Here is a 15480-nt window from a genome sequence, read left to right on the forward strand (position 1 = left end):
TCCTTGCCCCACATGGAAAGTATATCTTCAACATCTGGGTCCAGTGCTAAAAACTCGGAGGGTTTAACCATGGTTGAAACTTCCAAGGAATAGAGACCACCGACAGACCAAAGTAAACGGAAACAGCAGACAACAGACAGTTGACAGTATTTAATATTTTACTTTACCGACCAAAGGAAAAAGCCAAAACGCGGATTAACCTCCATCTGCCAGTTGCAAAAAGCTGAAAGGGAAGCTTCCGCGTCGGCAGCTGTGCGGGGAACAGGCCTCGTCTACCTACCCAAACCCTGTTCGGGGTTCAAGTCTCTGACCAGAGTTCGAAACCCTCCCCTGCTGCATCCTTCCCGCCGCTTCTTGAGCATTCTTCTGCCAACAGAGATATTTCGCGAGTCATTACCTACTTATCACACAAATATCATATTAACATACTTTTTGTCTATAATAAAGATAAAATAAAATAAAATTATAATTTTTTTTATGCTAACTCAACCATATATATATATATTGAAATTACTGCAAAATTCAAAATTTAACAGAAAAAAAAATTATGTCTTACAAAAATGTTTTTCATAACCATAACCAAAAAAAAAAAAAAAAAAAAAGGTTAATATTGAGACATTACCTAAATTTGAATCCCAAAAGATAAAATTATATTTTTACATAAAAATTATTTAGATTATTAATATTTAAACCTTATCCCAGATAAAGATAGAGTACAGAAAATCACTTCGGAATTATAAAATAAATTTTTAATTTCCAAATTCAAATGGTTATTTTTTCTATGAAAATGTATTCTTTTCGTTATGTTCAAAAGTTTGATTCTACAAATCAAGTAACGAATTGGATTTGGGAAATTATGAACATAATTTGCTTCAGCCGACTCTATCCTCTACCATATTTTGTGCAGTATCCCACTCTCAGGTTTTACCGTTGAATGTCGGGGCTAGCGGCTTCCCTTATCTTCACTCATCGATCTTGTACAGGGCTTGGCAAGTTGGTATCTTTATGGATTGACACGAAGAATTTTTTTTAAGACGTAAAAACACTTTTACGATTGTCCGGAGGGCGGTGAAGTGGGCTCCAATTTTCTCCCCAATGGCATGCACGACACTTATTGTGATTGTTTCCCAAAAGAAAACAACGACCACGTGAAGTGGGCTCCACTTTTCTCTCTCGTGGTATGCAGGAACGACGTACACCCGGTCACTGCTGTGGGTTTTAGTTCGTGATTTCCTGGTTGTAGGTTCGGTATTTCCTGGCCAACGGTCCGCTCTTCGATTTTTGGGTTTTGTCATTTCTCTACATCCGGCAATCCAAAAGAACAGATGGCAGTTCATTCAGCGCAAGTAATTGAATGCATCCATTCGATAATGGTATTTTCTGTTCTCCATGATCTGCATCTTTTAGCGTGCAAGAACTTGTAACTTACCTTTTTGCCTAGGGTTTAAGATTTCAGATGGTTTCCTTGAATCTTCCGTTGAAATTTATGCGCTCTGCCTGGAAACGCAGAGCATAAGGTGATTAGATCAGTGTAAATTAGAACTCGTTTTATATTCACCTAACTCCTGATTGTTTTTCGGAGTGGTCCTTCATTCCTAATAGGTATTGGTTGAATATATACACTTTACCATCTTTCTCGAAGGTACCAAACGCCCAGAACAGAGGGACCAGAGTTAGCCATTTTACCTATGGAATTGAGTGTAGTTCCCAACCCTGGGTGAGAACCTGTCCATCACATGGGTAACATGTAATATTCTCCTCGGTGTCTCGGCATCACCTACCAAAGAAAAGCTAATTCCTCTGGAAATTTACATTTGGCTCAACAAAATATTAATTAAAAAGAGCATGGTAAGATAATGTCTCACGCTGTTTTAACATGGCTTTAAGCATGTTGTATATTTATTTTTCCAGGTAAGTGATTTAATGTGAATGGAAATGCATCATATTTGTAAGAATTTCCACAATGGATGAGTTTGTATTTATTATTGAATTATTATGAAATTTTAAATTTAGAATTAAATTAAATAAGATATTTTTGAATATTTCATTGTTATTTATTTGTTTTCTTCTTTTACTTTTTCATAGATTGTTTATTCGCATTTATTTGTTTTTTTCTTTTACTTTTTCCTAGATTGTTTTTAACGCATTTAGATAGATAGGATGGAATATTTATTGCAAGTATGATTTGTTAAATTTTTATTGTGAAAAGTTATACCGTAATTAATAATATTGTTTATATGGTAATTAAAAACATTAATAATATTTGTTAATTTGTAAGTTGTAAAATGTCATATATTGCTGGATCTTAGCACATTAAATTTTTTTAAGATAACTTATTATTATCACTAAGATTTTTAGGATTTCTGTTTAAAATATAGAAGTTTTTCAATTCCAAAGTTTTAGCATCTCAATTGCATAGTCTTCAATATAGGAGTTCAATCTCCTATTAAATGGGAGTCTATATAAGTAATTTAAAGATAAAAAAACATTTCGTACCTAGTAAGTGGATATCATGTGTATCTTATGGTTTGAAATCTTTTGGGAGCTAAAGCAATGAAAGCTACATCAATATAAGTAATTCAAAGATAGAAAAATATTTGGTACTTGGTGATTGGGCATCATGTCTATCCTAGGGCCTTTAGAATCTTCTCAAAGATCAAATAATGAAGTTTATGTTAATGTAGGAAGAAACAACATAGTTGAAACAACACCATCAATAAATCCATCAAATGTGATGAAATTGCATGCAAACTTGAACATAGTGGCGTGACATCAAATCCTCTAGCCCAACATGACTTGTTTACATCAAAAATACATATCCAATTATGGGAGCTACTCTCCAAACATTCATTATCTAATAAAGAAAGAAAAAAAATTATTTAAACCTATAAAAAAAGGGAACCATTATGCACCAGTTATTATCTTAGGGTAGTAAGAACAAGGAATCATAATACACAAATATTACCCTTGCCATGTATTGATTTTATTGTAATTTATCACTCTTCAACTTCTTTTCCTTAGACTGTAAACTCATATCCCTACCATAGACAACAATTGAACATCAGTCTTTCTTAAATCCAAGGCTTTATGTATAATCCTACATAGTTGAAATACAAGGCTCTATGTATAACTCTGTATAATTGAAAACTATCTCGAGTTTTGATGTAAATGATTTTTAGTTGGCCAACTTTAAAAAGTGTCTACATTAAACCATAATTTTGCAAAAACATAATCATTATTTTTTTCTACCAAAACTGAAATCATTAGATGCTCATAAAATGACTATAGATGATGCTAAAATGGATGAATACTAAATATATAACCTTAATGTTTAACAATGAAAAGATATTGTCGACTATTGGTTGGTGTTTCAGATTTGATGTGTGTTATCAATTTCTAATAAGATGTTTTGCATCCAAATTATCAAAAAACTAAATTCTTAAAATTGAGTATAGATATCTAAACATTAAGGAAAAAAACAAATATTAACTTTATTTTCTTAATATTATAAAATATTATGACTCCATTCTTATATATAATTTCAATTATATAAAAAATATTTATTTTTAATAAAATTAGTATATTTATTAATTGAATTTGGGAATTAAGTAGCCTGGTTTTTTAAAATAAAAAAAGAAGAATGAAATTATATTTAATATATTAGCATTAACATAATTTTTTAAATAAGTATATTCATTTATTTAAATTTGAATGGATTTTATATATCTATATATATAATTATTTAATTTAATAATTTTAGTTTAAAGTAATTTTTTTATTTAAATAAATTTAATTTGATAATATAATTAGAAATCTAATTAAATATTTTTTTAAATAAATAAAGTGATAATTAATTAAATAAATAATTATTTAATTACAATTAAATAAATATTTTTTAAATTATGAAATTTAACCAGTGAAGTACCATATGCTTAGTTGATCAAACCAATTACATATGTGATAAGATAAATAGAGGGGAAATTTTTGGTAGATAAAATTGATTTCAAAATTTTATCGTCTTATGTGATGTTCACTTTGGTTTACCTTTCATGTAGAATAATAACATTTTGTACATGTTGAAAAAATGCTTTTTCCTTTTAAAAACACATAATTGAAGATAATTACAGGGGATAATATATTTTGTAGATAGAGTTTATTTCTAACTTTATCATGTCACTTAGTTTTACCTTCAATGTAGAATATCAACAACATTTTGTGCATGTGGAAAAATGTTCTTGAAGTTTTTGTTTATTTTTGTGTAATTTTATTTTTCTTCTAAAAACAAAGATCAACTCTTATACTTGAATAGATAAATAGGGAAGAATATATCAGGTGGATAGTGTTGATTTCTGATATTCACTTTGCTTTACTCTCAATTTATAGTATTAACAACATTTTATGTATGTTAAAATGTTTTTTTTCCAAATAACCTTTTTTTGGTTTGAATAATTACATCTTATTTGAAAAAAAGATATCAATTAATTATATGAATGTAGTTTATGTAAATTTTATTTTATTGCAACATTTTGAAAGTTTGGTATTGGGAGCCGTGTTCTTATTTAAAATTCTACATATATTTTTTTGCTAAATTTTTATCAAGAATGAAAAATGAATATATACCTCAATTCTCTTAAATAAGATTTTTTTTTGTCCAAATTTTTTTTCCTTCTTTACACAAATTGAATCATTTTTGAGAAAAATAAGATAATGTAGAACAATTAAACTTACTAACTAATTGAAAATAGAAATGTTTTCTCACCTTCATTTAAAGTTATTGTCTAAAATTACTTATATATAAAAGGTATACTATGTAAAAATGATATTTTGTACTGTTTTTTAAACTAGCACAAATATTGTTGAGAAAAAATTTAGAGTGAAAAATGTTCATTTAAGTAACATCAAGCATTTTATAAATCGCCCAAAAAATATAGCCCTTATTCATTCTTGCATGTCCATAAATTTTAACCTACATGTATATAAATTTTTATATATATATATATATATATATAATTTAAAAATATTATTTATTATTAAATATGAACTATTATAGTTATAATTTAATTTATATTAAGCCAGTAAAAATTATTTAAAAATATATTTCATTTTATTTTTATTTTTTTTTTGCAATTGACAATAATATTATGCACATATCCTTTTCATTAAGTAATCATTTTTATTTATGCTAATATACTATATGGTTTAATAATAAGAAATATTTTGTTTTTAAAATATATATACTAAACCTAGGTTTTTAGTGTATAAAAATTCAAGTTAACAAGTTGGATAAAATATATTTAAATCCCCTATTTTTATGAAGAGACTCGTCCAATTTACACCTTGGATAGTACCTATTTACATCTCCTGATTACAAGTATGAATCACACGTGTTAAGAGAAACGTCCAATTTACACCTTGAAAATAGGACTGATGAGTTGTAATGTTTGTTTTTGATCTGGATATTCGGACCTCTCTTAGTCTTATATTTATATATTCTGATATTTTTTGGAAACTAAATGATCTGGCTACTTTTACAAAGTAAATAACAATAATCAAAGTCAGAAGTTTAACCTAATTCCCCTTGCAATTAGATTTGTAACCAAAATTGTTTAGAAAAACAAGGGACATTTGATGCCCCATATCCCACGTGATCGTTCACACGCTTCGTTACTCACCTCTGCATTGATCGCATTCATAATCTGATTTGATTTGAAAGTGGAGACAATGAAGTTGCTAAAATTTCAATCCATGATCCCCAGTTGTCTCAGTGAAGATTGTTTCAGAGTAACAGACGGAGACGATAATACAAGGAGATGGAGAAACCCCGGCGCATTGGCTCAGTCACCTGGGCTCCAGAACACTAGATGAAGGAGTAGCAACTGCAGAATGGACGTGGGGACGTGTCAAGTCAGTGTTAAATGTGTAATTTCAACGCAGCCGAAAACAACCAAACAAAACCACCTATCTTGTTCGCACCGCCTTTTGGCAAAGGCTGTTTTTCCTTGGAGCCCTCCGAACACACTCACTAGCCGCCACGCGTCCCATGTACGAGCAACCGAAAACTGCTTTCCCCGGACGCTAAAGTCCGTTTGTTTTGCTGGTGGATGGTGTGCGAACCACGTCGGATCAGCTCAGCGATCTGGACGCATAATCTCCGCCGTTGACTTCCCGAAGATGCATAACGCCCGCGCGACAAGTCAGATCTTTGCGTGGAGTGAAAGTCTTTTGCGTTGACCACCGTAGGAGGAATTTATGGAATTTAATGTTGGTCGTATTTTCTTTGGTGAGGTTTTAATATGTTATGGGCATGTCTTTAATTGTTGGTTATGGGCATATGTCCCTTACCATATACGATATTTTTTTTATGTTTTTTTTGAGACATTGTTATGAAGGTCTACGTGTGGCAATTTTTTTATGGGGGTGCTGTGCACGATATGAAGTTTTTTTTTGTTGTGAGTGGGGTGACAACGCACGAGTGAGTGCGATTTTTATTTTTGTAAATGCACAACAGTGCAAGAGATAATATAGAACATGGCTGTAAAGTTTGTCAGGCATTTGAAAAACAGAGGTATGTTTTGAAACTGTTTATGTAATATCCACAGCAGTGGAAAATCTGCAACAGAGTTTATTTTGTGAATCCCTCTTTGCACAGAGGATGGAATTTGTATCAGTGTTTTCAGTTTTAAATTAATAGAAATGTGTTGTGACTGTGTAATGGTGTCTTCTGAGTCATTTTGATTTTTAAGAGGTTGTCTGCAAAAGATCCTGGACAAAGTAAACAGAGCATTGTCTCTGTGGTGAATTTTATTTTGGTTTTGGTATTTCTCCATCCATTTAAAAAAAATACCCAACAGTGGTATCAGAGCAGGCTTAGGCTCTTTGTAGGAGACAAAGAAGCTGAAGGGAGAAGGTTGTTGCTGCAGCAAAACCTCTCAGGCAGTTAGAAGACTCAGACAGCGAAGGATTCAGGTATTCCCCAAAAGCATTTCTCTTGTTATTGCAGAAGACAGTCAGTTTTTAAAAAAAATCACAGTCAAGGATTTAAAACCATAGTTCAAGATGCAAGGAATGGCAAGCACAAGCATGGGTATGTTCAACACCCAGCTCCCACACTTTAATGGGAAGAACTATGACTACTGGTCTATAACCATGAGAGCTTTGTTCATCGCTCAAGATATATGGGAACTAGTAGAATATGGGTTTGAGGAACCAGCAGATGAAACTGAGTTCAATGCATTAACTCAGGGAGAGAAGGATCAGCTGAAGCTCAATAGGAAGAAGGATGCAAAGGCCATTGTCTTGTTGTATCAAGCAGTGGACCAGAGTATATTCCCAAGGATAGCAGCAGCTACAACATCACATGAAGCATGGCAAACTCTCAAGACAGCCTATCAAGGCATGGAGAGAGTGAAGACAGCAAAATTGCAAATGCTGAGAAAGGATTTTGAAAACTTGAAGATGAAGGAGTCAGACAACATTGAATCATTCTTCACTCATGTGATTGGTGTAATCACACAAATGAGAACTCATGGAGAAACCATTGAAGATAGGAGAATAGTGGAGAAAATATTGAGGGTTTTACCCTCAAGGTTTGATGCCATAGTCACCACCATTGAAGAGACAAAGGATCTCTCAAAGTATTCAGTTGATGAGCTACATGCATCACTGATAACTCATGAGCAGAGGTTGAGTAGGAATGAAAACTCATCCCTTGAGCAAGCCTTCAAGACCCAGATGTCCTTTGGAAGAGGAAGAGGTCAAGGAAGAGGAAACCGAAGAGGAAGAGGCAGAAGCCAGAACAGAGGTGGAAGGAACAGCCCAGCAAATGCACAAGGAAGAGGCAGCAATACAAATCAGAACCAAGGTCAAGGCAGCAACCAACAAAGAGAACAGTATCAGGCTCAAGGACAAAGGTATGATAAATCTAATGTTCAATGCTATTATTGCAAAAAGTATGGACATTATGCTAGTGATTGTAGAAAGAAACAGCATGATATGAACAACAGACAAAATGCAAATGTTACAAGAGAAAACAACAGTCAAGAAAATGTCCTGTTAGCTTGTAACATGGCTGAAACACATAGTGAGGACATATGGTTTTTAGACTCAGGTTGCAGCAACCATATGACAGGGAATGTAGCCTCTTTTCAGCCTTAAATCAGAATTTGAAATCAGAGGTCACACTAGGAACTGATAGTAAAGTGTCTGTTATGGGAAAAGGGGAGGTAAAAATATTTACAAAACAAGGAGAAAGGAAAACCATAGCAGATGTCTACTATGTCCCCGGAATGAGATGTAACCTATTGAGTGTTGGACAGCTTATCCAAAAGGGTTACAATGTTTACTTTGTAAATGATGTGTGCACCATCATGGACATACCACCCAGCAAAAGATGCATTGCTGAAGTGAAGATGACAAGGAACAGGATGTTCCCTCTCCGGATCCGGGCAGACTTGAAAAACAAAAGGGAAATGGCAGCAGTCACCCAAGAGGCCTTCCAAAGCGTGCCAAAGGATGAGAACTGGTTATGGCACTTGAGATTCGGGCATCTAAATTTTGGAGGTCTAAACTTATTGAGCAGAAAAGGAATGGTAAAGGGATTACCATTGATAGAGAAGCCGGACAGCCTTTGTGAAGGTTGTATATTGGGCAAACAACATAGAGAGAGTTTTCCATCAGGGAAAAGTATAAGGGCAAAGGCACCCTTAGAGATTATCCACTCAGATTTGTGTGGACCAATGCAAGCTCCATCATTAGCTGGCAGCCTCTATTTCTTGACATTCATTGATGATTTTACAAGAAAGACTTGGATATATTTTCTCAAGAACAAAAGTGAAGTCTTTGAGAAATTCCAAAACTTCAAAGCACTTGTGGAGAACCAAAGCGGGCTGCACATAAAAGTATTGAGAACTGATAGAGGAGGTGAGTATATCTCCAATGAATTCCTAAAGTTTTGTAGAGAAAATGGAATTCATAAACAGTTTACAGCCAGGTACACCCCACAGCAAAATGGAGTTGCTGAAAGGAAGAACAGAACCATCATGGAGATGGCAAGGAGCATGTTGAAGGCAAAGCATTTGCCAAATGAGTATTGGGCTGAAGCTGTACATTGTGCAGTTTATATTTTGAACAGGTGTCCTACAAAGGCAGTCATGAACAAAGTGCCAGAAGAGGCATGGAGTGGGAGAAAGCAAGGAGTCACCCACATGAGAGTTTTTGGGTGTGTGGCCTATGCACACATTCCAGATAAACTAAGGAGGAAGTTGGACAGCAAAGGGGAGAAATGCATCTTCATTGGATACAGTGAGGAATCCAAAGCCTACAGGCTGTACATTCCATCTACCAAGAAGTTCTTTGTCAGCAGGGATGTTCAATTCATTGAAGAGGAAGCTTGGGATGGAAGCATAGAGAAAACAGTGAACATTAAAAGCTGTTTGTCTCATGATGAGGATGAAGAGGAAGTGGCTGAAATGAATCCCCAAACAGCAGCACCAACACAAAAACAGCAAGGTACACCATTGAGGATCAATGAGAGTGCTTCTCCAAGCACACCACAAGGAGAAAACTCAAGTGCATCTTCAAGCACTTGCACACCAAGTGAAAGAGGTAAGAAATTTAGAAATCTAAGTGACATTTATGAAGAAGGAATGAATTCCTTATTTGCCTTGTTTTGTCATGTTGATGATCCTATTCATTTTGAAGAAGCTATTAAAGATAGAAAATGGATAGAAGCTATGGATGAGGAGATGAATGCCATAGAGAGAAACAAAACATGGGATTTGGTTGAGTTACCGAAAGGCAAAGAAGTCATTGGTGTGAAATGGGTCTACAAGACCAAGAGCAATGCTGAAGGCAAGATTGAAAGGCATAAAGCAAGGCTGGTTGTCAAAGGCTACAAGCAGCAGTATGGGAGAGATTATGAGGAGACTTTCGCCCCGGTTGCAAGAATGGAAACCGTGAGAGCAGTGCTGTCCATAGCAGCACAAAACAAATGGAAAGTCTACCAAATGGATGTGAAATCAGCATTCCTAAATGGAGTGTTAAAGGAAGAGGTCTATGTGGAACAGCCTCTCGGATATGAGAAGAAAGGAGAAGAGCACAAAGTGTGCAAATTGAAGAAAGCTCTTTATGGGCTGAAGCAAGCGCCAAGAGCATGGTACAGCAGGATAGATTCATATCTATTGGAGAATGAATTTGACAAATGTGAAGGAGAACCCACAGTCTACATCAAGGAAAAGGATGGTAAAATTTTAATTGTTGTCTTGTATGTAGATGATGTTATTTTCACTGGAAATGATATTTATCTTATTGAGAATTTTAAATCAGTCATGAAGAATGAATTTGAAATGACTGACATGGGTTTCTTGAGATACTTCTTAGGCATAGAAGTAGATCAAAATGAAAAAGGAATTTTTATATCTCAAGCAAGATATGTAAATCAAGTTTTGGGTAGATTTAAGATGCAAGAATGCAAGGCAGCCATCACTCCCACAGTGATGGGATTAAAACTCAGCAGAGAGGACAGCAGCAAGGATTTTGATCCTAGCCTGTACAAAAGCATTGTGGGCAGCCTTATGTATTTAACAGCAACTAGGCCTGATATTATGTATGCTGTTAGTTTGATTTCCAGATTTATGGAGAGGCCAAAGGAGGCACATTGGCAGGCAGCAAAGAGAATTTTGAGGTATGTCAAAGGCACTAAATTGTTTGGAATTTTATATCATGCCTCAGAACATTCAGATTTGATTGGGTACACAGATAGCGATTGGGCTAGAAGTGTAGATGATCGGAAGAGCACTTCCGGTTATGTTTTTAACATGGGTTCAGGAGCCATCTCATGGGCTTCTAAGAAGCAATCCATTGTAGCATTATCTACAGCAGAGGCAGAATATGTGGCAGCGACAGCAGCAGCATGTCAGGCAGTATGGATGAGAAGGATGTTGAGAAGCTTAGGCCAGGAGCAGGCAAAAGCAACAGTGGTCTTTTGTGACAATAGCTCAGCTATTGCTTTGTCAAAGAATTCAGTGTTTCATAAGAGAACGAAACACATTGATACAAGGTTTCACTACATCAGAGAATTAGTGAACAATGGAGAAATTGTCCTCGAACATTGCAGGACCCAGGAACAAGTTGCAGACATCTTGACAAAGCCACTGGTTCAGAAGAGTTTCGAATTTTTGAGGAAATGTTTGGGAATGACCGAACGTGCAGCTGTTGAAATTAAAGGGGAGTGTTAAATGTGTAATTTCAACGCAGCCGAAAACAACCAAACAAAACCACCTATCTTGTTCGCACCGCCTTTTGGCAAAGGCTGTTTTTCCTTGGAGCCCTCCGAACACACTCACTGGCCGCCACGCATCCCATGTACGAGCAACCGAAAACTGCTTTCCCCGGACGCTAAAGTCCGTTTGTTTTGCTGGTGGATGGTGTGCGAACCACGTCGGATCAGCTCAGCGATCTGGACGCATAATCTCCGCCGTTGACTTCCCGAAGATGCATAACCGCCCGCGACAAGTTAGATCTTTGCGTGGAGTGAAAGTCTTTTGCGTTGACCACCGTAGGAGGAATTTATGGAATTTAATGTTGGTCGTATTTTCTTTGGTGAGGTTTTAATATGTTATGGGCATGTCTTTAATTGTTGGTTATGGGCATATGTCCCTTACCATATACGATATTTTTTTTATGTTTTTTTTGAGACATTGTTATGAAGGTCTACGTGTGGCAATTTTTTTATGGGGGTGCTGTGCACGATATGAAGTTTTTTTTTGTTGTGAGTGGGGTGACAACGCACGAGTGAGTGCGATTTTTATTTTTGTAAATGCACAACAGTGCAAGAGATAATATAGAACATGGCTGTAAAGTTTGTCAGGCACTTTGAAAAACAGAGGTATGTTTTGAAACTGTTTATGTAATATCCACAGCAGTGGAAAATCTATAACAGAGTTTATTTTGTGAATCCTTCTTTGCACAGAGGATGGAATTTGTATCAGTGTTTTCAGTTTTAAATTAATAGAAATGTGTTGTGACTGTGTAATGGTGTCTTCTGAGTCATTTTGATTTTTAAGAGGTTGTCTGCAAAAGATCGTGGACAAAGTAAACAGAGCATTGTCTCTGTGGTGAATTTTATTTTGGTTTTGGTATTTCTCCATCCATTTAAAAAAAATACCCAACAGTCAGGTGCGCCAACACTCTCCACATCTACGAAAGCAGGCTTTGTGGGTGACAGAAGATGTTCTCCGTCACTTGTCAGCATCCACACCACCCGGGACATGGACGGCCGCAACGCTGCAAGTGCTTGCGTACGCAAAAGACCAATTTTAACCACTCTAATCCCTTCCTCCCGCGAATAACTGCCCTCCAATGTAGGATCCAGAACTTCTAAAGCCCTGTCGGCTTTATACAATATCCATGTCTGGTGATTGGTCAACATCAACAAACAAAAAATTTAGTTATCAGGGGATTATAATACTGCAGAGGTTTTAGAAAATTTCCACACTAAAATGAGATCCACATGAAGCATACCCTTTCGATGGGAAAGTCATCTTCAGCGGAACTCTGATCCTTTCTTCCGCTTATAATCTAAATAGATGCACTCCAAAGCTAAATGCATCTGCTTTCTCACTCAGCTGTCCACGTAAAGCGTACTCCGGGGCCATGTAGCCTCTGCACAATAACATATGTAAGCAAATCTCCATAAATGATATAGAGAGAACTCTTATATAGTCTCTGCAACTCTAGTGCTAACGTGGCTCTGATCCTCTGCAAAGAAGAGTCTGGCTAAACCAAAATCTGCTATTTTGGGTGTGTGTTTATGATCCAGTAAAATATTGCTTGCTTTAATATCTCTGTGAATGATCCGAATCTCAGATTCTTCAATCTCAGATTCCTGTTGAAGATATGCCAACCCACGCGCCGTTCCAACAGTTATCTTATACCTCTCTTTCCAGTCAAGTAAATGTCGTTTTCTTGTATCTGCAAACAATGCTTCAATTATAGTAAAATCATTAACAAGCTATAGAAGTAAACTCCAGCAGCTTTAAGTCATTGAAGGACGAGAAGAGACCAAATAAGAGTTTGTCAAGACTGCCGACTGGGAGGTATTCGTAAACAAGTAGTCTTTCTGAGCTTTCAACGGAGCAACCAACCAATTTCACTAGATTCCTGTGCTGAACACGACTGATGATATTTGTTTCATTCAGAAACTCAGCTTCCCCCTGCTTTGAACCTAGATTCAGTCGCTTAACTGCAACCTCTCGGCCGTTCGGCAGAATCCCCTCTTAATTAATGTACTTGATCATGAGTCAAACTAAAATAATTCTATAATGTATGATTTCTCATTGGATATTATGGAATAAATTGTTTAATTAATGTTAAATGCTCACTTTAAAAACACATCCAAATCCTCCTTCGCCAAGTTTATTCTCCATTTTAAAGTTGGAAGTAGCTTCTCTCAAAATATCGTACTTGAAAATGAGCTCCGGATTGATTTTAGTTTCAGATATGATTACTTGTGTGCAAAAATAATAACGTGAGGGTATGTATATATTTATGCAGTAAAGAGATAGACAAACAATTCACAAGACACGCAATCATCTTGGATCATAACACTGACATATTAAAGAACAATTTCAGGACCTTGGGTTCCAGAAATCCGGTCCCGACTTTTCCGGCTAGAGGAGAAATACCACAGCCAAAGGCCTATGAATACAGTAAATCCAATGACAGCAGCTATTACGCCCAGTGTTATCCCAAGAACCTTGCCTCCCGCAAACGCTCTCATGACATCAGTAAACAGTGTTTTAATTCACTAAAATGAAATCCTTACAAAACAAATATAACCCTAATCATTCCAAAGTATGTGAAAGAAAATACTGGATGCCGGATGCCCCTTTCTCGGCAAGAGGTTGCTCCCATTTTTGCTTTCTGCGAATTTCCACGACAACATCTAGTAAATTGTTTACGTTTTGGTTCAGGAAACTGAAATCGTTACAGAACCATTATATAATCACGGTCATCATAAACTATATGAGAGAAGATACCTGACAATCGAGGACTTCCTCCTTGGAGTGTCAACGTGGAGTCGGAAGTGTTAAAGAATTGAAAAATCTCATAACGCAAATGGCATTTGTCAGCACCGATTTGTGCCCCGAGAGCTCCACTTTGACATAAGAATATATATTCCAAGGCCAATGTTAGGCACGATCTGCAGCTTGTTTGGGACAAATCTCCCCAACATTGCGCTAAGCTGTAGATATGCCCTGTTAAATTCGAAGGCGCCCCGACTAGATCTGCAGCGAAAAGTTTGGGATTCTTCACCGCTTCAGCAGTGATGTTTGAGAGCAGGACCTTCACAGTTTTTTCGAACTCTTGTGGCTGATTGCTTCTACCATTGTTGCAACGAACCTCTGCTGCGGTATTCTGTGTGCTATTAATATTGAAAATATTATAATTGGCATAGCGTAAGAAACAGCCATCTAGCTGAATGGCTGCAGAAGTACTGGGGCATTTGTCAACAAGATTTGCTTTGGCGGTCGATGCGCACTGTTTGCAAGTGGAGGAACCTAAATCTCCCCTGCACTGGACTACCCCATAAGCCGTACTGTTTCTGTTTTGCCCCTCAATAACAATGGAAGTCTTGAATCCGCTAGTATTAGCGTTCCCCCCCAATGATTCCAAAACCTTGTTTAGATTTCGCTGAAAGGCGCTCCCGTTTATATATTCATTATTCCCACAATAAGACCCAACTGCAGCAGTAAAATTAAGCGGACTCACCCTAGATTTGTAGTAAAAGCTATGATAGTCGTAACGCAAGCGGCAGCCGTTTAGTTGAATGTCTCCAGAAGTGCTGTTGCATCCCTGAACAAGCATTGTCTGTCCGAAACCACATCTAGGTTACGCTGGAAGGCACTACCATTCCTATATTCGCTGCGATTCCCACGATGATAAGAAAGATAACTGACGAGACCTCCCTTCTTTGTATGCAGCGTGACCATCTTATGGGGTATGCAGCGTGATCATCACCATCTTATGGGGATCACCATCATGGGGCTCGCCATGAGGCTTAGTGCATGGTAATATACATCGTATGGTCATGGGATGCCGGGTGACGAATTTCCGGCAGCTTCCGACGACCGTAGGAACGAGCCCCGACTAAGTAAGTACCAATGGACCATTAAATTAAATATTCGATGCGATGCTCATTTTGAATTTTGCAAACCCGCCCAAACCATAGAAATTTGAATTTCAAATTCTCCACCCTGATGCCGTACACAGAACCTCTGCTCTGCGCGCCAGGGAGTTGATTCGCAGGGAGCTCTATTATCTTTTTCCTGCTCAGGTTAAAGATGGCTCTCGCTTTAAAGAGCGTCCATTTTCCATCCCAAAGATGACTCCAGATCAGAATATGCTCCACAGCTCGGCAGAACAAATGTTGCTTCAGCTCTCAAGGATAAGGAAGGCGGCGCAGTGAGATTGAAAGTTGTT

General features: G+C 36.6%; 1 protein-coding gene across 1 annotated transcript; it reads right to left on the minus strand.

Moving 5' to 3' along the window:
* Positions 1 to 298: 298 nt before the first annotated feature.
* LOC149240129 (cysteine-rich receptor-like protein kinase 42) lies at positions 299 to 14865 on the minus strand. Its single transcript, XM_089370062.1, has 7 exons — positions 14037 to 14865; positions 13870 to 13942; positions 13633 to 13772; positions 12743 to 12969; positions 12643 to 12660; positions 12164 to 12409; positions 299 to 397 (listed from the first exon to the last, which is right to left on the minus strand). The coding sequence occupies exons 1-7, from the start codon at positions 14863 to 14865 to the stop codon at positions 299 to 301; spliced, it is 1632 nt and encodes a 543-aa protein (XP_089226188.1).
* Positions 14866 to 15480: the final 615 nt, after the last annotated feature.

This window comes from Pinus tabuliformis, chromosome 8, assembly GCF_031772625.1.
Source record: "Pinus tabuliformis cultivar Carrire ecotype Pingquan chromosome 8, CPIR1, whole genome shotgun sequence".
In the NCBI taxonomy this organism is placed as follows: domain Eukaryota; kingdom Viridiplantae; phylum Streptophyta; class Pinopsida; order Pinales; family Pinaceae; genus Pinus; species Pinus tabuliformis.

Coding starts and splice junctions, on each gene's coding strand:
- LOC149240129 (XM_089370062.1), bottom strand. CDS start 14,865: ATGCTTGTTCAGGGATGCAACAGCACTTCTGGAGACATTCAACTAAAC. Junction 13,943..14,036: donor AGGAAGTCCTCGATTGTCAG/GTATCTTCTCTC, acceptor ACAATTTACTAG/ATGTTGTCGTGGAAATTCGC. Junction 398..12,163: donor TTGGCGCACCTGACTGTTGG/GTATTTTTTTTA, acceptor TGTGATAAGTAG/GTAATGACTCGCGAAATATC.